The following is a 22,487-nucleotide window of genomic DNA, read 5'->3' as shown; positions in this document are numbered from 1 at the left end:
AGCAGGACTAAACATGGACTAAACATGGACTAAACATGGACTAAACCAGGACTAAACATGGACTAAACATGGACTAAACCAGGACTAAAGCAGGACTAAAGCAGGACTAAAGCTGGACTAAACCAGGACTGAACCAGGACTAAAGCAGGACTAAACATGGACTAAACCAGGACTAAAGCAGGACTAAACCAGGACTAAACCAGGACTAAACCAGGACTAAACCAGGACTTAACCAGGACTAAACCAGGACTAAACCTGGTAAATCAGTGTTTCAGTTTTCTGCAGTTAAAACCTGAAACAGTCTTCCTGAAGATGTGACTCAGACCTCGACTTTGATAATGTTTAAATCCAGACTCAAACTGTTCTGTTTATCTCTGCATGTGACTGAAAGGGGTTTATTCTGCCTCTTCTGTTTTAATGTTAATTTTATGATGATTATTTGTGATTATTTGTGTTTTGATTTGTGGGATTTTAATGCCTGTCTTATTCTGTAAAGCACTTTGAATTACTTATACTATAATAAACTTGCCTTACTTGTTGACCCACAGCGTTCAGCTCCAGTTAAATGAAGCTCATCGAGGCTAGAGCAGTTATAGCGGCGAATTTGGAGAAGACTTCCATATTTGGAGTTCCGACTGTGAGTATCATAGGAACCAAAGAGCCAATCTGGAGTGAAGATGTTGAAGTGAGGAGCGGGCCCTTAGCAACGCTGTCAGTCAGACCTGTTGCTAACGCTAGCTGGAGTGACCGTGGAAAATAAGGCGTCTGATTTGTCTGTTATTAATGTTCATATCTTGATTTACAGACACAATAGTGAAATAAAAACCCCAGGATCATGTAGTTTGTAGTTAATACGAACATTTAAGACCAAAATGACGAGTCTGACAGCAGCAGGTACAGAGAAAGGGGCGACATTTTTTCAATAGAAAGTGAATTGGAGCCAGAGTCGATGAAGCCAGAAGCGCGCCCATGATCACTTCCTGTTTGGAATGTGGCGGCTAGCAGGTTAGCTACGATACTCGCGGTTGGAATTCCTAATATGAGCTTCATTTGACTCACTCTCTGTCGTGTGGTGTCATGAAATTCAGACGTTTTAACTGAAAACCTTGTTCATTTAAGATCAAATAACCACACCTCCATGTCACATTTCATCTTAAGGATTACGTGCTGTATCTTATCTAACCAGTTTGATTTGTTTTGACGTGAGCGTAGGACCAGTGTGTCATCTGTTACGTGTCGTTTAAATCAGGTCAGGCTTCATATTTTGTTTGACTGCTCTATATTTAGAATAACTGAACATCATCTCAGACAAACGCGTGGCTTACTTCATATCGACAAATCCAACATCGGTGAGTGAATCTGACTTTTAGGCGTTTTATCAAAATTTTGATAAAAATTTTGAACGTGAACAGTTTGTATGTTGATGCTATCTGTAGGCACTGCGCCGTCTGAGGCTTTCTTAAGACTTTAATCTGACAATCGGACCGTAAAGAAGAACTGACTTAGCTGGAAGTACTTTAGCCAAAATGTGCTGTTCAAATTCATTTTGTATTTTTTTTTTTTTGACTTTTCAGACAATCTTAAAACTGTTTGCTAATGTGTGGATCGTATCACCATGGTAACTGCTGAACATTTCACCCTAGAGATACATGTAGAACCCTCCATTCATTATTGTATAGTCAGTTTTTAACTATGATTTAAATTCTTCCCTCGTGTCTCCTGTGCTTACGTTTGTGCCTGTATTAAAAGTTTAGGAAAAGACAAAAGTTAAATGTGACACCTGCCAAATCAATCTTTAATAATCGAATACAATCTCAGATCTAAAAAAAACAAAACAATTACCTGGAATTACAGTGCCTGGAGGTTACAATAGTCCATTATTTGGCTGCTGTTCAAATATAGGCTAATATCACATAGTAAAACACAGTGCCTTAAGGTCAGTGATGGGGAGAATATAACCATTTAGTTACAGAATACTAAATACCTGCATTAAAATGTATTTTGCAATGTATTTTGTTACACAGTCCAATCAGCTACTGTGAATACTCTGAATACTTTTACACTGAGTGGCATTATATTACAGTGATTATTTTCCCCATTTTTTTAATTTAAACTTCACTACAAACTTTTTTTTTTCTACCACAAACCTATACGAGAAGTGTTTATTCACGTTTTGTGCATTTTAAAGTGTTAATATAAAGTTTTGTGTGTATTTTTTAGGCAGTAGAGCAACCAAAACTAAATATAAGTAATAAGTATCTGCTGGAGATTTGAGGCCGATAGCAGATACACTAAAAACAGCAAATATCGACCCGATATATCGATCTATCTTTAGTTCTTATCTTATTTCTCAGCTTATGCATTCATTTGTGTCTAATCAGAGACTTAAAATCTATAATACTGTGCAGTTCAAAGCTAAAATTGCATGAAGAAGTTCTGTCATGTGTTCATTTAAAAAGTAACTGTAATCTGAATACCACCAAATGAAAGAACTGTACTGGAATACTGCAGTACTCAAAATTAGTATTCACAATACTGATTTTTGGTTCATGTTTTCAGTTACTTCCCAACGCTATGCCAATATTTTTAGACCAATATGCAGTTTTTTCCAAATTAAATAAAACAGTAATAATATTTAGTGACATTTTGGCTCTTTTTTTGTTACGGTCCGAGTCTGTGTGGCCCCTTTGCCGCGTGTATTAATTATCACTGTGGTATTTAATTCTTCAGAGTAAAGCGTTTGGTTTGATAATAATAATAATAATAATAATAATAATAATAATAATAATAATAATAATAATAATAATAACAACAACAACAATAACAATAATAATAATAATAATTGTACAATACACTTGTTGTGGAATTTCTACAAGCAAAACAACTAAAGAATAAAATGAACTGAGAAGTCGTCTTGAATCAAAGAGTCTAATTTATTAAAGCAGTTGTGCATATTTATACCACACAGGTAAGAAATACATGGACCAGAAAACCAGTTTAGACCCGTTAAAATACACAGGATAAACAGTTAGTCTAATGTGTATCAGTGGACACAGAGCACAGTGCACCGGAGCTCCAGGTCAAATGGACAAGATATAATTGAACTCAGAGTTAAGAGATGGGGACTAAGAGGTTTGCATAGCAGCACACAGTCTATAGGACATACAAATTATGCAAAACACTATAAGTAAAGATAAGAACACACTGCAGACACTTCACTGTTCTCACATATCTTTATGCCGGCCGACTTTACACTATTATCTACTTTGTTTTCATTTTACTTGTATATTATATTTTCTTGTATTTATATTTAGTGCTTATTTTTTGTTTAAGCTTTAATAAAATAGCCTATGGTTATTATTATAGTGTAGTTCATCTAAAACATTCTTTATCTTTCATTTATTTTTATGTTTATACTTCTTGTTCCTGCGCCTCTGTTTGGTGTGTGCTATTCCAATATTAGCCTGAAGAGGGCGCTGTGTTGCTAGCTAACGGTGCTCAGTTAACGGTTATCTTCAATGTAAAACATATAATAATAATAATAATAATAATAATAATAATAATAATAATAATAATAATAATAATAATTATTATTATTATTATTATTATTATTATTATTATTATTATTATTATTATTATTATTATTATTATTATATTCATAATAAAAGTTAGTCTCCTGATCTCCATAGAAACCAACGTTCATTTCTTCATCATAGTTGTACTGTGCTCTACTCTACATCAGAGCGTGAACTTAAGTAAATAATGGCTGTGTCTATATCAACACATTAACAGTTGTAAATATCAGTATTAAATATCAGTTTTTGGTCCAGTTACTAATATAAAGAAACTCCGAAGGAAACGTGTATTAACTCCCCAGATATCAAAAAAAAAGAAAAGAAAAGCTGCTCCTACAGTCACAAGATGGCGGCCTCAACTGACACGGCAACAGACGCCATATAACTCTAGTTTTATTAATACCGCGCTGTGTTGACTTGGAGCGGCACAGATTGTTTGAATACTCATAATTACTGACTGTTTTATTATTGTATGTATGTTTAAAATAATTTTGTTGGGGCAAAAAAAGCTGCTCCTACAGTCACAAGATGGCCGCCGCAGGTGACACGGAAACAGACCCACGTCACACCGCGTCGGGTTGACAAGATGGCGGCGCCGATCTTTTCATGAATCAATCAATCGCTCCCAGTGACAGCGAGCCACACACACGGAAGAAAGCCGTGTTTGCATACATGTAGCCGACTAAAAGCACTTTATCTTTGTCTTCTCTGTCAAGAACCAAGAAAACCATGGCGTCTCGTAAGCGCCCCGCCGGAGAGTTTAGCCGCAACGGGGAGAAGCAGCCGTCTGTGTCCGAGAACAAGCGCCTCAGAGCGGCGGACAAGAGGCACAAAGCGGCGCTGATTCTGGCCCGCGGCGGCAGCAAAGGCATCCCGCTCAAGAACATTAAGACCCTGGCAGGAATCCCTCTGATCGGCTGGGTGCTCCGGGCTGCCGTGGATTCTGAGTTATTTGACAGGTAAACAGTTGATTTGTAATGATCAGAGTTAGCCAAACTGCTTCATTTGTTAGAGAAAAAGGGGATACACTCCACATATCAGACATTTATAGGTTAGTAGAGGCAGGAACATATTTAATCTATATAATCTTCAAATCTTTATTAAAATCCCCTCATTTCAAGCTTAACAAGATCTCCAAATTACTTTTTACTCTTAAAGTGCATTTTTAAATAGGTGCTAACACATTTATACTCACCTCTGCTCCTGTTTTTAATATTTTAAATCAACCTTTGTGCCTATTTTGTTTTGTTTTGCATATTTTTCTGTACTTTTAAAAGAGTGCTGGTGAAAAAGAGTCTGGTCCTGTCATTGGGCGCTCCCTGTGTAAATAGAGCAAAAGAACGATGGTAAACAGTTGATTTGTAATGATCAGGGTCACCCACACTGTATTTTTGGTGTCCTGCACAGCTGTTTAGGACCCTAGGGTGACTGTCTCCTTCTTATATCATAGAAAAAGGGGTACATGTTGCTAAGAGTCACTCCATTTAGTCAATAAGTGACCTATTTGTGAGCTGTGCCAATATTTTTATACCAATATACACTTTCCCTAAATTAAATAATAAAATAAGAATATTTAATGACATTCTGGCTTTTTTGTATTGTATTACTGTATTTTCTGGAGTATAAGTCACACTTTTTTTCATAGTTTGGGCTGCGACTTGTACTCAGATGCGATTTATATGTGAAATCTATGTTTTTTTCTTAATTATTATGCATTTTTTGGTGCGACTTAAACTCCAGTGCGACTTATACTCCAGAAAATACGGTAATTATTGTGGTATCTGACCATGCGAAAAAGTGCAAATATTGAACAAATTCTTTTTAATTATATACTTTATGATCCTTAAGCAATATTGTGTTTTAAAATGGGTCATGAGTACAGTATGTGGAAGTACTTTTTGTGTAGCGTTGCATAGATTTTGATTGTATTGATCTAGTAAACTGGGTCAGACTCGAGCAGGTACACAGTAAAACGGGTACAAGGTCGTTCAAATGATCATACAGTGAAGCAAAAGAAATGTGTGAGTAAGACGTGACTTTATCTGGAAGGTTCCACAGTATGATATTAAGCTCATTTAGACAATATACTGTGATTTTGTGTCCTTATATCTGTGTACTCCCTCAGTGTGCAGTAGGTTCACAGTGGTCCATGGGTTTATACTCGTCTATGTGTCTTAAACTTGTGAAACATACAGCTCAACATTATTCTAAAGATACTCAGGAAAGGTTCATTTCTGTCCCGTGAATGTGACTTTTTTAGTATCGATACCTGCGAAAAATTAGTACCGTTTTCCAGAATATAAGTCGCACTGGAGTATAAGTCGCACCAGCCAAAAAATGCATAATAATGAAGAACAAAACATATATTTCACATGCTATGAAAAAAAAGTGCAATTTATAGTCTGGAAAATACGGTACTAAGTTTCGATACCAGTTTTAGTATCGATTAGTACTTTGACATCTCTATTAGGAATTGAACTATAACATACAAAAATCATGACTTCACTTTATGTCCATGGTAAACCAGTTTTGATCAGTCTGAAATTTTGTAATAATCGCTAATAAGTTCAGGGCGTTGAGGGATAGGGGGTAGGTGAAAACAGATTTATGCAGAATTACTCAAACATGGATGAATCAATCTAAATACAACTAAAGTTACTGATGAGGGAACACCGTTATAGCGTCCGTAAAAGCTCATAAAATCTATTTGAATTGCATATCTCTTTTAGTGTGACAAGGTCGGTCCCTTCCACAGATGTAAATTATGACGGTTTAAAGCGGGGGTATTATGCAAAATCAACTTTGCAACTTGCTTTTTATCATTTTATAACGTTCCCTCATCAAAAACATGTTTGAAGAGGTTTTAGATGTCATTTATGCATGTTTGAGTCATTTAGTGATCTCTCCCGGGCTTTATTTGAACCCTTTTTACTGTTACCTCTAAGATTCTGTACAATGCTCCGCCCACAAGTCTACGTCACCCATGCTCCCACACGACAATTCTCCATAAATGTACAAAAACATGAGACAAAACTGTACACTATGACTTCACAAACCTGATATGATGTGCAGTAGTTTCCTAAAGCTTTTTCAGAACAATAAAAGGAAACATGGCGATTTAAATATTTAATTTGTTAGCAATTAAAACCCCTTTAAACATATTTGTGGCTTTAATATTGAACATTGAGACAGCATATAGTGATAGTTTATGGCCGTCAGATGTTTCAAATTGGAATAAGTAGAGTTTTTATTGCACTACGGCATCATGGGAAGTCGTGTAATGTGTTTTGTAATGGCTGTAGTTATGCAAGGCAGAGCAGGGCAGCGCAAGGCAAGTTTATTTGTATAACAACTAGTACACAAAGTTATTCAAAGTGCATCACAGAATAAGTTGCGTTAAAGACATTGAAATCACAATACAACAAAAAATACAACAAATCCAAACAAATAGTTAAAATTAACATTAAAATAGAAGAGTGCAAGTTTATTTGTACAGCACAATTCGTACACAAAGTAATTCAAAGTGCTTTACAGAATAAGAAAGACATTAAAATCACACAAATCAAAACATAAATAATCACAAATAATCATCATAAAATTGCCATTAAAACAGAAGAGGCAGAATAAAACCCTTTCTGCTTGTACAGCTCAAATTTTTTCTAAATCTATTCATGAAACGGTATTTCTGTTGTAATATGATAAGATTTGAGCTGTGGATGGATGAATAAGTCCCTTTTTAATTTAAATTTTTGGTACATTCTGCTGTTTATTTGTTGCAGCTCATGTCTTTTAATGAAACAGGCTGTTTAAAAATTTTTACTTGGATTATCTTGCATTATTTCAACATTAAATAGTGACGTAAAGTAGTTTCAATATCATCGTTTACAGTTGTCCCTCGCTATATCGTGGTTCATCTTTCGTGGTCTTGCTGTTTCACGTTTTTTTAGTGCAGTTTTACATGCTTTTTTACATCGTATGAACGTGCATTGTGTTGTGCGTCCTGATTGGCTGTTGGACTGTAGACCATTGTGTCGTGCGTCCTGATTGGCTGTTGGACTGTAGACCATTGTCCATCAGTCTCCTCCGTGCCGTGTCTCCTGTCCAGTACAGAATGTGTTCAGACAAATTTACATAAACGTTGGATCGCAGTGTGACTCTGAAGTGCTGTACGTTTGCGATTTGTTTTCTCCACCGACAAAACCCACAATGTCGATGAAACGTTCTGCACCGACAAAGACGCCTACGAAGGTTTGAACTTTGAGAGAGTTTAAACGAGAGAGAAATGTGAGAAAATGTTAATGCCTGTGTGAGAAAAGTGTATAAAGTGTGTGGTGAGGGGTTTTACAGACAAAAACATATGGAATAATGTAAAAAATAAAGCTGATACTTTGCGGATTTTGCCGATTGCGGGTTATTTTTAGAACAGAACGAGGGACCACTGTATTGCAATATTTCTCTGTAGCGATATGTTGTGCTTCAATGTTAATAGGCACAAAACATCTGGTGGTTGTAAAAGAATTTGGTGTAATGCCTCCATTTTACGGCATTTGGAAGGACTGGTGAAGTGTCTTGCCCAAGAGCACAATAAATGCTTACCGCTGTTGTTTGTCGTTTGCGATGTTAGTGTGTGGGTGTCGACGGACCACGATGAAATTGAGAAAGTGGCGAGATCTTGGGGAGCTAAAATCCACCGCAGATCTGCAGAAGTGTCAAAAGACTCGTCCACCTCCTTGGACACAATTCAAGAGTTCATCCACCTCAACCCAGGTCTGACCCTCTCCTCTTCATCCTCTGCCCCATCTGACCCTCTCCTCTTCATCCTTTGCTCCTCTCCTCTTCATCCTCTGCTCCGTCTGACCCTCTCCTCTTCATCCTCTAACCCGTGTGACCCTTTCCTCTGCATTGTCTCCTCCCTTTGACCCTCTCCTCTTCATCCTCTGCGCCATCTGACCCTCTCCTCTGCATCCTCTGCTCCTTCTGACCCTCTCCTCTGCATCCTCTGCTCCTTCTGACACTCTTCTCTGCATCCTCTGCCCCACTTGGCCTTTTCCTCTGCATCGTCTCCTCCGTCTGCATCCTCTGCTCCATTTGCCTCTCCCCTCTGCATCCTCTGTGCCATATGACCCTCTCCTCTGCTCCATCTGCCCCTTTCCTCTTCATCCTCTGCCCCATCTGCCCCTCTCCTCTTCATCCTCTGCTCCATCTGACCCTCTCCTCTTCATCTTCTGCGCCATCTGACCCTCTCCTCTGCACCCTCTGCCCCACTTGACCCTCTCCTCTTCATCCTCTGCGCCATTTGCCTCTCCCCTCTGCATCCTCTGCCCCATGTGACCCTTTCCTCTGCATCATCTCCTCCGTCTGACCCTCTATTCTGCATCTTCTACCCCTCTAACCCTCTCCTCTGGATTCTCTGTTCTCTCTGTGTATCAAAAGTCTCGCCTACCTCCTTGGACACAATTCAAGAATTCCTCCGCCTCAATCCAGGTCTGTCCCTTTCTTCTGTATCGTTCGCTTCCCTGACCCTCTCCTCTGCATCGTCTTCTCCATCTGACCCTCTCCTCTGCATCCTTTTCCCCGTCTGCCCCTCTCCTCTGCATCTTTTACCCCTCTAACCCTCTCCTCTGGATTCTCTGTTCTCTCTGTTCTTGTTTCAAATTCAAGAGTTCATCCGCCTAAACTCAGGACTGTCCCTCTCCTCTGCATCGTCTCCTCCATTTGACCCTCTCCTCTGCATTATCTGACCCTCTCCTCTGCATCCTCTGCCCCGTCTTACCTTGCTAAGCTTCTTTTTTTTCTCTCTCATTTTGTTTGTTTAGAAGTTGACATAGTTTGCAACATCCAGGCCACCTCTCCTTGCCTGCATCCATTCCACCTGAAGGAGGCGATGGAGTACATCTCGGACCACGGCTACGATTCCGTGTTTTCTGTGGTTAGGAGACACCACTTCCGCTGGCAGGAGGTCAAGAACAGAAGTATGCATTCATGTATTTATATATATCTATTGGAGTTCATAACTAATTAAGGCTTAATGACTCTGGACACAGTTTTTAGTTTTGTGGCAGCAGTTCATTCACATACCTCACATTTTTATTTCTTGACATTTGAGAGTAGAGCATTCTTGTATTGGTTTAGCAGTTCATAATCCAATGTTCTCTCAAATGATGTGTTTAAAATGTCAACTTTTAACAGAATTTTACTAATAAAACATAATTCACAAATCTAATCACGGCGCTTGTCAGAAAATTTACAAGTTGATATTTTTCTGAAAAGGTTAAGTCTCGGGATAAGTACCAAACTGCAGTATCTATTTATGCTGATATAGTGTTTAAATTCACTCAAGGAAATTACACTGTTTAGATTTAGTTGGTTTATGAGAGTCCATTGTGTAGGAACTATTTTAGATTTATTAGTGACAGTTGAAAAAAACTCAAATGCATTTTGTATTCTGGATACAACTTCCTAAGCAGTGGGTGCATTGTGCAGTAGAAGACAAAATTGCATCATCCACATAAAAATGGGCAGTACAGTAGGAAAATGAGGGGAAATATTATCAATATACAAAGTCAAAAGTAATGGGCCAAGGACTGAACCTTGGGGAACACCCTTTTTCATTATTGACCATGGAGATATGTTTCCATCTGCCATTACTGATAGTGATCTGTTTGAAAATAAAAAGAGGTGAACCAATTTAGAGAAACTTATCAAAACCAAGGGACACATGAATATTTGATACTTGATACTTTTGATACTAGTCTGCAGTATCAAAGTCTGTGTGGCCTTATACTGAATTTGAATTTTACTAAAAGGCATTTATCGTGCGTTTACAATTTAAATTAGTTCCTCAAACTGAACATAATTGGCATCTTGCACTATCAAAACAAATAAAAAACAATAGAAAAATGTAATTGTAATGATATATACATTCTTGTCATCGATTGAACCAATAAGTTTTCACAGCCCTGAATAATGTGCCATTTTATGCTTGAACTGGCCTGGCTGGTTTTATGTTCCAGTTTATTACTCAGTGTCATATTTGTCCAGTTTATGTCAACACCAGATCAGGAAACGACAGAGATGGGAGTGGCTTTAACTCTACGCTGGCACCATGAAGATAAATGGCAGCAGCTACTTGGCTAATTTACGCTTTCTTATCATGACAGGAGCCTTATCAGCAGCGTCAGACTCAGATTGGACATAAATATTTAGTCGATAACAATGTTTTTACACTACTATTTATATAATACATATACTGAGCCATTTGGAGGGAAATTAGATGCCTAAACCTACATAGTTTATTAATATCTCTATATATTTCACTGTATTTGACACCCTGTTTGTACCATAGACTGTATATATAAATGGACATGGCTAACCTGCTAGCCTCGACGTGCTAAATAAGAAGTGAGCATGGGCGCGCTTCCTGCTTCATCGACTCTGGCTCGAATTTACTTTTTATCTAATTTTAGTCTTAAAATGTTTGTATTAACCCGCCCTACATGATCCTGGTGTTTTTATTTTGCTATTGTGCCAGTAACTGAAGATATAAACATTCATAACAGACAAATCAGGCGCTTTCTTTCCCCGAAGTTGCTCCCACTGGCGGAAAGGGGCGTTACCTTCAACAGCCTCGCTCTGAATTGGCTCTTTCGTTGCTATGATACTTGTGATCATAATTCCAAATATCGAACTCTTCTCAAAATTGCTTTTATGATAATTTTTGCTTTTATTTTTAATTTCCCAGCTGATGGTCCGGCACCGGAGAAGGGGAAGAAAACGGATGAATTGACCCGCCCGCTGAACCTTGACCCCTATAATCGTCCGCGGCGACAGGACTGGGACGGAGAGCTGTGTGAGAACGGCTCCTTCTACTTCACAACTGCAGAGCTCATCAACAAAGGACGACTGCTGCAGGTGGGCGACGAGTGTTGTCACAAAAAATGATACACAAATTTCAAACTCGATATTGATACTAAAGAATAGACTCGATACTTGTTCTGATACTACGAGCAAATGGTGACGCCCTGATGTTCTGTTGAACGCCTCAAAAAGTGTTATAAAAATGCACAGTAGCCGGTATAAAAAGCACTTTGTCTGACGCTGTGGTTTGGACAAATTATATCCTAGTGTCTGTTCTGCTTCTGCCTGTTTACATCTCTTCATCTCTCTCTTTATCTTTTTCTCTATTGACTCTGGCTCCAATTCACTTTCTATCGATAAACTGTGTCCCGTCTCTCTGTACCTGCTGCTGTCACTCGTCATTTTGGTCTTAAATGTTCGTATTAACCCGCTCTACATGATCCTGGGGTTTTTATTTCTCTATTGTGTCTGTAAATCAAGACATGAACATTAATAACAGACAAATCAGGCGCCTTATTTCCCAGAAGTTACTTCCGCTAGCGTTAGCAACAGGTTTGATTGACAGCATTGCTAAGCACCCGCTCCCTGATAAACCAGTGGCGCAGGCGAGAAGTGGCGTTACCTTCAACATCCTCGCTCTGGATTGGCTCTTTGGTTGCTATGACACTCGCAGTCAAAATTCCTAATATGGAACTTGGCTCTAAATTCGCCGCTATAACTGCTCTAACCTCGGTGAGTTTAATTTGACTGGAACCGAACGCTGTGGGTGACGTCACACTCACGTATTTATACAGTCTGTGGTCTATATATATCTCTATATTTCTATATCTCTATATCTGTCTGTCTTTATAAGAGTAATTTAAGTAATTTTCTGACCATTTTTTGGGTTTATTTCCAGGGCGGTAAAGTGACGTACTACGAGATGGGTGCAGAGTACAGCGTGGACATCGACGTGGACATCGACTGGCCTGTGGCTGAGCAGAGAGTCCTCAGGTCAGAAGAACCTACAGTACGATTCTGTCTATACAAATTCTGGGCCTGTTATGAGAACAGTGTGATAAAATATGAGGCTGGACAGGGCTGTGATTGATCTGACCATGGAGTCTTAGGGGAACAAGGTTTATATTGGTCTGTTGTCTTTTTCTTTAGATTATGAGGATTTATATGGAACAACAGCAGACAGGAGAAGTGAGTAAGTGAGGGAGAGAGTGACCTGAATATTTGGTTTTTATTTGTATTTATAAGCAGACGCTCATGACGCTCACAAGTTTAATCTGTCTTTTATATAAATACATTGTTTCCAGGTACTTTTTTCTGTATAAATGGTTGTTTTTGCTTGAGCTCCCCCTGCTGGTGTCGTCTTGTGAGTGCAGCTTGGGTCAGATACACAGAGATACGTAATAGTTTTGAGAGTTTTTGCCTTTTTCGTGAATGAGTCGGCTCTTTTGAACAGTTCCTTAACGTGAACGGTTGGAACCAGACTCAATTTTTTTTAAAAGAACCACATTTTTTCTTTCACATTTGTATGCATTTTTACACCGATTACGCCGAACCAGCCCGTACGAGTGAGAGATTTGTGAACAAAACATCACAGTAACAGTTTGAAAATTATTATTATTATTGTAGTGAAACGTTTTATTAAGATTATGCCTCATTTCAAAGGGTAAACGCACTCCCGCTCTCAGTTTGAACCATTTTAAACACACCTGAGCCTTGGTCGTTTCTCTCTGTGATTAGTTTGTTGTTAAAATGAGTTCTCACATTGGCTTCTGTCATTTAAATAAATATAGAAAGAGCCAGTTTTTTGAACGGCTCTTTGACGTATCACTAGTTGGTCACATGTTTGCGTTTTGTTCCAGGTACGGATACTTCGGGCGTGACTCTCCGGAGGTGGTGAAGCTGATGTTCTGTAATATTTCCGGGTGTTTGACGGAGGGAAGGATTTTTCTGAGCGCTTCGAGCGGAGACATGATTTCCATAAATACCCGGGACACGGCTGGGATCAGGATGCTGAAGAAAGACGGGGTCGAGGTGAGTCCTGCTGCTACGGGAGTGTCGAGTTCAAATATTCAATGAATTTCAGTTTCGTTTCTGAATGTTGTTTTTGGCGATAGCATTTCAAAACGATAAAAGATAACGTGGTGGTCTAAATATGTCATCTAAACTTTTGTGTAATACCTGAACTTGCAAAAAATATACAAGGGTGTGTTGAAAGAGTCATTTTTATCACATTTTCCTACGTGACCAGTCGAAAGTTTGGACACACCTCTCACTGAATGCTTTCATTTAAACTTTTTTCTTTATGTTTACTACTTTCAACATTTTAGATCCACACAGACGACATCAAACATATGAAGCAAGATGCAAAACTTGAATAACTCGAGTACATTTTTTGTATTTTATCTTCAAATCCTCACAGTCTCCACACTTTGCTTTGTCGACAGCTGCAAACCCTTGTCCTTCTCTCAGTGAACTCCATGATGAAGTTTCCTGAAATGGTTTATTTTTGACTTTATTTTTTGTGTGCTACATTCCGCATGTGTCATTCATAGTTTTAATGTCTTCAGTGAGAATCTAAATGTGTAAATAATTGTGTAGATATAGAAGAAACATAAAAAGTGTGTCCAAACTTTTGACTGGCCGTGTCTTAACGTTTTAAAATGGCTAAAGAACTAAAAAGTACTAAAGTGAATCTTCTGGTGCCTGTAGAACGTCTGCGCTCTGCTCCAGCTGTGCTCATGAGAAACTGCCTCTAGGTCTGAACTTCCCTCTCATTTTGGGCCGTAAACCTTGACCTAAACATCTGTCACTCCTGCGGTGCGCTGTAGAAGTTGTGGTAGTTGTGGTTCATGTTTTTAAGACGGTAAAAATGAGGTACAGTGCCTTAAATCTGATTGGTCGTGTTGTTCCTCGTGTTTCCAGGTGTTCTTGCTGTCCTCCTGCCTGAACCCCGTGGCTCAGACTCTGTTGGAGAACGTGTCTAAACACCTGGAGTGCGAGGTGCTGTGTGTGGGGGAAAAACCCGCGAAGGACATCGAGCCTCTGATAAAGGAGAGGACGCTCAGCTGGAAGGACGTGGCCTACATGGGTCAGTACAGAGTGTTCAGCCGTCACTGTTAGGGTTGTGAAGAGTATTAAAAATCAGATATTAATCGATACTGAAACTACTATGGAAACAATATACCAGTTTGAGCAGGTATTGATACTAAAAAAAGTCACATTCACAGGACAGAAATGAACTTTTCCTGAATATCTTTAGAATATTTTTGAGCTGCATCAGAACAAGTATAAGACCATTGTTGTGGAATTTCTACAAGCAAAACAACTAAAGAATAAAATGAACTGAGAAGTCGTCTTGAATCAAAGAGTCTGATTTAATAGTGTCAGGACTCACAGCATGTTTATACCGCACAGATAAGAAATACATGAACCAGAAAACCAGTTTAGACCCTTTAAAAGAGCACAAGGACAAACACTTGTTGTAACAGTTTGTCTAATGTGTATCAGTGGACACAGAGCACAGTGCACTGGAGCTCCAGGTCAAATGGACAAGATATAATTGAACTAAGAGTTAAGAGACGGGGACTAAGAGCACAGCAGTACACAGTCTATAGGACATACACATTATGCAAAACTGAAGTACTCTTGTGAAGTTTAAGTCATGGTATAATGTTACCTCCTCAAAAACAGACCTGGAGTTATGTTTTGTTTCATTCACACATGTTTGAGTAACACTTTATTACTATTCTGTCTATATCTCTAGCTCAAAAGGCTCTGTTCCACCTTGTGATGTCATCAAGTGGTAGTTTTCAAGTTAACATCTTTTTACTTTTTACCTTTAGTTTAGTAGAGATTGGCAATTCCAGGGCTCAAATATAAATATCCGAATGATTCTATAAATGAAGGTGTGTGGAGTTTAAAAACACAGTGGAGCACTTCCTGTATCACCACATGATGACATCACAAGGTGGAACAGAGTGCTTTCAGTTTTAAGAGAAGAACTCAGCTTAAATCTGCAGGGTTTTTGTGTTAAACATGTGTGAAGGCAACAAAAAAAACACAACTCCAGGTCTGTTTGTGATCAGAAAACATCATTAAAACATAAATCAGAAAATGGTGTAATATGAGCCCTTTAAATCGCTGTTATCCTACTGAATATTTAACCTTCTTTCTCTTAACTTGTCGTTTCTTTGTCTTCCCTCTAGGTAATGATGAGGTAGACGTGGACTGCCTGAACATGGCCGGTTTGAGCGCAGTACCTTCAGACGCCCCCGTGGTGGCGATAAACGGCGCGAAGTACATCTGCAAATCTCGAGGAGGCAAAGGAGCCGTGAGAGAGTTCGCCGAGCACATCCGACTGCAAAAACGAAAAGCCAAATCTCAACTGGAGCAGGACCGCATCGACCTCGCGAGCAGCTAAACACGGGGGCGGAGCCAGGGTGGAGGCCTGAGGGGGGCGCTAGTCTGTCCTAGAGTGACCACCGCAAACCCATAGCTCCCACAAACCCAAAGATTTATTTATTTTTGCCCCACTGTCACGGCACATTCGATCTCGACTAAAAATGTTCAAATGGCAACTGTAAAAATGAGGCTTAAAACAGGAAAGAGAGGGAGAGGAAGAGGAGCATCCATACTGATCTCCCTCTGTCTCTCTCTCCCCTCCTCCCCCCTCTCCTCCTCTATCCCCTCTTCTCTCTCTCTCTTTCGTATTTCTTCTCCTCCTTTTCTTCTCCCTCCTCCTCCTCCCCCTTCTCTCACTCCCTCCTCTCCCTGTTCCTCCTCCTCTCGCTCCTCTTTCTGTCTCCTCCTCTTCTTCTTCTTCCTCTTCCTCATCCTCCCTCTCGCCCTCTCCTTCTCTCTCCTCCTCTTCGTCTTCTTCCTCCCCCTCTTCTCCCTGTCCCTCCTCCTCTCTGTCTGCTCCTCCTCCCACTCTCCATCCCTTATTCCCTCCTCCTCCCCCTCCCTCTCTCCCTCCTCACACTCTCCTCCTCCTCCCCTCCCCACTCGCCCTCTCTCTCTCCCTCCTCACACTCTCCTTCTCCTCCTCCCCTCCCCACTCGCCCTCTCTCTCTCCCTCCTCACACTCTCCTTCTCCTCCTCCTCCTCTCCCCACTCACCGTCTTTCTCACCCTCCTCACTCTCTCCTTCTCCTCCTCCTCTCTCCACTCTCCCTCCTCACTCTCTCCTTCTCCTCCTCCTCTCTCCACTCTCCCTCTCTCTCCCTCCTCACTCTCTCCTTCTCCTCCTCCTCTCTCCACTCTCCCTCCCTACTCTCTCCTTCTCCTCCTCTCCTACTCCTCTCTCCACTCTCCCTCCTCCTCTCTCCTCACACTCTTTTCCTCCCTCCTCCTCTCTCTCCTTCTCCTCCTCCTCTCTCCACTCTCCCTCCCTCCCTCCCTCCCTCACACTCTCTTTTCCTCCCTCCTCCTCTCTCTCCCTCTCCTCCTCCTCTCTCTTCCTCCTCTAAAGACTCTAAATTAACATGTTATTTTAGAGTCAGTCCGTTGTCGTGCTGCTAAACACCAGTGCTATTTTAAGGAGGGGGATATTTTCTTCTATGAGACATTAAATACTAACCATAGACTGTATATATAAATGCAGCCTTACTTTTAACATCCTCGCTCCGGATTGGCTCTTTGGTCGCTATGACACTCACGGTTGTAAATCCTAAATATGCAACACGGCTCCAAATTCACCCTAAAACCGCGACCATCGAGCTGAACTCTGTGGGTGACGTCACAATCACTTAATCCACTTCTTCACACAGTCCACGATGCTGACACATAATACATACATACACATATTTTGCTCATCAAGTTACGTTTTTATTAAACTACAGAAGGATAGAACTGACAAATGTGGCCTCCAGACGCATCAGCTCGTCTAAAAAAAAGGCAGATCTGGAGCTTATTACAGTAAATCTACGTCTACAAGTAGGAGGAGTCTGTGCAGCTCGGGCCTTTTAATGATATCATGATTTACTGTGTTTATCTTGCTTTGTTTTAATCTTAATCTGTGGTTCTTATCGTTTACCGTGACATTTCTCTTTAGTGATACTTGGTGCTTCAAAATCACCGTACAAGGCTAAACACTACGACGTGGAAAAAGTACGATTTCTGATGTTAAGTTTGGAAATATAAACGTGTCGATGCATTTTCTACATGAATGTAATTTACAGCTGTGAAAAACATATCTGGAGGTTTAGAGGCACATCTTGATTTGAGTTATTTTATCTTTTAATTAATTTATACCTTAAAATTTAAATGTTGTTTGTTCTGTCTATGAAGGAAATCTATGTGGCAATAAAACTGAATAGGAATGAAGTCAAAACAAACAGGCTGACGGTTTGTTTTTCTGCACATTTTAGTCAGTACGATATGGTCAAGAGCCGGCGTTCCTGTTTCCATAGTAACCTGTTTTAATAAGAAATCTCAACAAAAAATCCCCAACGTTGAACCGACTCGTTTATTGATACTTTGCAACGATGTCATGCTGAAGAAGGGGGTTCTTTATGTATCTCTATGGTGGAACGTTCAGCAGTTAGCACGGTGACATAATGCGCATATTAGCAAACGCTGTCCAAAAAAAACGTTTTAAGATTGTCTGAAAGCTCAAGAAAAAAAATAACTAACTGAAAAACTGTTGGTTAATGTGAGCAAATCGAGAGAAATGAGAGAAAATCCCGCTCATTTAAGTACGTTTTAATGGTCAAACTGTGTTAAAATCGAGCTCGGATTAAAGGCTAAATTGAGTAACAGCTTCAGACAGAGCAGTGCCTCACGTTAGCGTCACGCCCCAGGGAATGTTAACGACGTCGGCTGCGAAGTATCAACATAAGCGACACCACAAAACGTTCTCTATGTCGGGATTAGAGGCATTAGTAACAATATCATCAAGCTAACTCCTAGACCAAAAAACAACTCATTTTCTCGCCGTTGCTAGACTTGACCCGTTGAATAAGGAAACCAGACGTCCCCATTGACCCGGGACAGTCCCAGTTTTGACCCCTGTGTCCCCTGTCCCGGCAAATGTATCCAAAACCAGTGATTTGTCCCAGTTTTATACAAGAAATGTCCCAGATGTCTCTATAATCTATAATTTAACCACATTTTTATACAGCGCTTTTCCACATTTAAGACACTCTGGGTGACGTAAAGTGCTTTTTCACACACACATTCATACTCCAATGTGCGCAGACACTGGGGACGAGATGGGTTGAGTGTCTTGCCCGAGGACACAACAACAGCATTCATCTACGGGAGCTGGAATCGCACCGCCAACCTGTGGTCAGTGGATGTTACTGCTCTAACAATGATGTTTACATCGAGAGCGGGATTCGAACCGACAACCTTCAGATCACTGGACAAGGCAGAAAGTCCCTCAGGTTATGTACAAACCCATGGACAATTTTTCCTTACATTTAAATATCTGTCCCAACTCGGGTGTGTCCCAGTTTGGAATTTTGCCCTTGACTCATCCCATTACGACACAAACAGTTTCCAGTGTTTTTATTTTTTGTACTTTTTATTACATACAAACCGAAACCACATTTCATCCATGTCACAAATTTCAACTTACATGTCATTTTTATCAGCACAGTATTCATTTTTAAAGCTGTACTGTGTAACTTTTCCGGTAGAACGCATGCCACGTGTTTGTTTGTCGCCTTGGAGATGTTCTTCTTGGTTTGTTTACATAGAACGTGCCGCAGTTTGGCATTTAATTCATCTATCTCCACGGAGACAAGCGTGCGGCGCCACCACCAGGCCAAGTTACAGTTCAGATCTGCGGAGAGGTGACCCCGCTCGGAGTAATGATGCAAGTTAAGGTATTTTTGCACAGTGAAATAAATGCTACATGTTTGATATGCTACAGAGTTACATGATGATGTCACTTCCAGGTCAAAGGAGAAAGTTCACAGCTGATTTTCTGACTTTGGCTGTGTCTGAATGTCCACTCTATTCCCTACAGGGGGCGCTGTTTAGGGGACACTGCATTTTTAGTGGCGTTCGAATGTCCAGTTGGTGAAAAGCGCACACTCAAAATTTCAAACAGTGCACCTTGGAAAATAGTGGGTGTCAGTGGTCAGTAGGCCGGTCAATATAGACCACAATGCATTGCAAGAGTTGGACAAACAACAGCGGCGACAGGTTGGACACGACACGACCAAAGCGTTGGTTTATGTCACTGTTGGTCCTGATTATGAAGAAAAAAACTGGTGTAAAGTTGCTAGCGTTAGCCGTTTACCTCACACAGTTTGGGTTTTTCGAAGAACAGTGTCAAAGAACAGCAACAATGCAAAAAAATTCAATTTAGAATATTTTTAATTAAGAGTTTAAAATGTTCAGAATATTATTTTATTTTATTTTTTATGTATTATTTATTTATTTATTTATTTTTGTTATGGTTTTATTATTTTATTTTATGGTTTTATTATTTTATTTTTATATTTTTTGGTAAAGGCTTCCTGCTCCTGTCTGCAGCTCTTCACATGAGCCACATTGTTCCAAGAGGCACAATTGTCATTTCTCATTTTGTTTTTACATCAGGAAAAATGTTGCTGTGTTCAGGGTCTTAATAAATAGTTTTTGCTAATTATTATTCAAATGTTTTATCAAAAATTATTTGTCTTCATATGTGAACATCATTTTTCATATTTTTTTTTACTCTCATCAGGTCCAATCAGCTTAAATAACAAAGAGAAATTAATTAAGTCATGCAAGATTTTGGGTCTTAGGAGGTTAATTCGAGCCGTTAAAAGAGCGATAATTTCCACATCTCAGGTAAAAAAACAAAAAAAGAATAACCCAAACCTGTGTGATTATTATTAGTCGATAAATATTTGTGTGCCAGTCCAACCTGATCATTATTTATGACACAAATCAAGTTTTATCAGAGTTTAACCTTTAGACTTTTTTCCACCCAGACGCTAGCGAGACGTGAGCCAAAAGTACTGAGCTGTGTGTCCGAATCTGTGTGAACGAGTCTCTATAGAGTCTGCTAAAGAGTGCAGGGCTGTGGGGGTCAAGGGCTGGGAGGGACATTCAGACACAGCCTTTGTTTTTCATCAAACAAGACGAGACAAAGCGTACGTTTAACCACAAGTTGTATCAAATATGTAAGTAATGTAGTAATAATCAAGCATAATATAGGATTAACAGTGTGTACGTCTCACTAACCGCCGCTCCCCGCTAACGCTAGCTTAACCTAACCTAGCTTCTTCTTCTTCTCTCGTACAATTTCTGCCACAGTTATAACCACAGATCCGTGTTTATCACCTCGTTAGCGTTAAACGACTGCAATTTCTTTTTAACGTGAGACGTGCTGTTGCTAAAAAATGTTCACCGGATCAACCCGGAAGTGACATCACGCTTAACATCTCCACGGAGACGAGCAGATGAACAGAAAATTTACGTAGTGCACCTTTTTCAACACATTTTTTTCCCATTTGAGTTAAAAACGTATATACAAACACGCACAAAATGACAGTAAAAGTTGTAGATGTCGGGGCGTTATCCAGACTTAATAATAATCTGATGCGTTTACTGGGGTGATGGTCAGCGGCGCTTCGTTTTTACCGTTTTTACTGGTGCAGGGGCTAAAAAACGGGACGATACTGCCGTTGAACGTGTCGTTAAAAGTGTAGATGTGGATTTTGGCATCGACGTTGTAAAAAGAAACCTGGAAAAAAAACAAGGAAGTAAAGTTAAAACGGCAGAATAGATAATACTGCAGTGTCCTGGTGATATTTGCGGATTTCAAATGTACGATCTACGGCTAAACTCCGCCCACACCCACATGTCAGAAAGAGCAGCTAAACTGGGCGGGGTCTGGAGGATGAAAGGGAGAGTGAGGAAGGTGGAGGAGGGGCGAGGTCTGGGGGTATAAGGAACATTCTGATTGGTCTAACAGGTACCCCAGACTTTAAACTCCGCCCACTGCAGCCAGGTGTTGTCTGATTACAAACACCTGGCTGTAATCAGGGCAGTGTTTTGTGATGTCACCAACTACTTGAAATCACAAAGGCCACTGAAGGCAGCACAAACTGAGATTTTTGAGCGTTTTTGAGCTGCAAATTAAAATAAACGCCAAAAAGGACAAGGAACAGTAGATAATGCTATTAAAACACTATGTACACAGTTTAGTGGTGAAAAAAGTTGATTTACTGTTTAGTTCCACTTTAAAACCAACATTTAGCCATGGAAATATTGTACCTTTCTCTAGAGTAGTAGTAGTGTATTGTTTAACTACTATCATTATCATTGTGAATTCGAACATTTTTTAGGGAGGATTTTATTTAGAAGGGCACTACACAGTATGAACTACATATCCCATGATGCACCTGTCCGTTGTCGCAGTCCACAAAGATGCCGATTTTCTGAGGATGAAGCGCTAAGTCTACGTTAGTGGAGGGCTGGGTTCTGAAGGCGTAACTCATTCTGAAAAAAAAAAAAAAAAGAGAATAACAAACTTTCTGTATTACCACTTAATGACATCACAAGGTGGAACAGAGTGTTTCAGTTTGAGAGAAGAGCTCAGAGTACATTTGTTAAAGTAAGTAAAGTAACAGTGAGGTAAATTATAATAAACACAGTCGTTCTCACCTGTTGCGGAGACTGAGGAACCAGTATCCATTTGCAGGCGTCACTTCCAGTTTGCCCTTCCTGTTTATGTTCCGTCTGGCCACGCCCAGGTCCCAGTCCGTCTTATTCCCAACCTCCACCTGAAACACAGCAAAGACCAGGGTTAAACCAGGACTGAACCAGGACTGAGCCAGGACTGAGCCAGGACTAAATCAGGACTGAGCCAGGACTGAGCCAGGACTAAATCAGGACTAAATCGGGACTGAACCGGGACTGAACCAGGACTAAACCAGGGCTAAACCAGGACTAAACCAGGACTGAACCGGGACTGAGCCGGGACTAAACCGGGACTAAATCGGGACTGAACCAGGACTAAACCAGGACTAAACCAGGACTAAACCAGGACTAAACCAGGACTAAACCAGGACTAAACCGGGACTGAACCAGGGCTGAACCAGGACTGAGCCAGGAC

At 40.1% G+C, this 22,487-nt stretch overlaps 2 protein-coding genes across 2 annotated transcripts in view; one reads left to right on the top strand and one right to left on the bottom strand.

Annotated features, from left to right (window-relative positions):
* Window positions 1-1,309: 1,309 nt before the first annotated feature.
* cmasa (cytidine monophosphate N-acetylneuraminic acid synthetase a) lies at window positions 1,310-16,802 on the top strand. The gene is made up of 9 exons (XM_033983646.2): window positions 1,310-1,349; window positions 4,292-4,534; window positions 8,200-8,342; window positions 9,392-9,547; window positions 11,317-11,486; window positions 12,331-12,425; window positions 13,292-13,463; window positions 14,355-14,520; window positions 15,638-16,802. The coding sequence occupies exons 2-9, from the start codon at window positions 4,305-4,307 to the stop codon at window positions 15,850-15,852; spliced, it is 1,347 nt and encodes a 448-aa protein (XP_033839537.1). The 5' UTR covers window positions 1,310-1,349; window positions 4,292-4,304; the 3' UTR covers window positions 15,853-16,802.
* Window positions 16,803-19,887: 3,085 nt separating this feature from the next.
* The window catches only part of LOC117386667 (nuclear factor 7, brain-like), a 28,007-nt gene continuing 25,407 nt past the window's right edge, over window positions 19,888-22,487 (bottom strand). The window contains exons 13-15 of the mRNA XM_033984075.2: window positions 22,037-22,155; window positions 21,775-21,871; window positions 19,888-21,113 (exon numbers count right to left, since the gene is read on the bottom strand). Of these exons, the coding sequence (XP_033839966.1) occupies window positions 20,955-21,113; window positions 21,775-21,871; window positions 22,037-22,155 (375 nt within the window). The 3' untranslated portion in view covers window positions 19,888-20,954. The remainder of the gene's footprint in view (window positions 21,114-21,774; window positions 21,872-22,036; window positions 22,156-22,487) is intronic.

Source organism: Periophthalmus magnuspinnatus, chromosome 18 (assembly GCF_009829125.3).
Source record: "Periophthalmus magnuspinnatus isolate fPerMag1 chromosome 18, fPerMag1.2.pri, whole genome shotgun sequence".
In the NCBI taxonomy this organism is placed as follows: Eukaryota; Metazoa; Chordata; class Actinopteri; order Gobiiformes; family Gobiidae; genus Periophthalmus; species Periophthalmus magnuspinnatus.
Note: the sequence above shows the minus strand (reverse complement) of the source record. Positions and strands in the feature narration are given on the sequence as shown.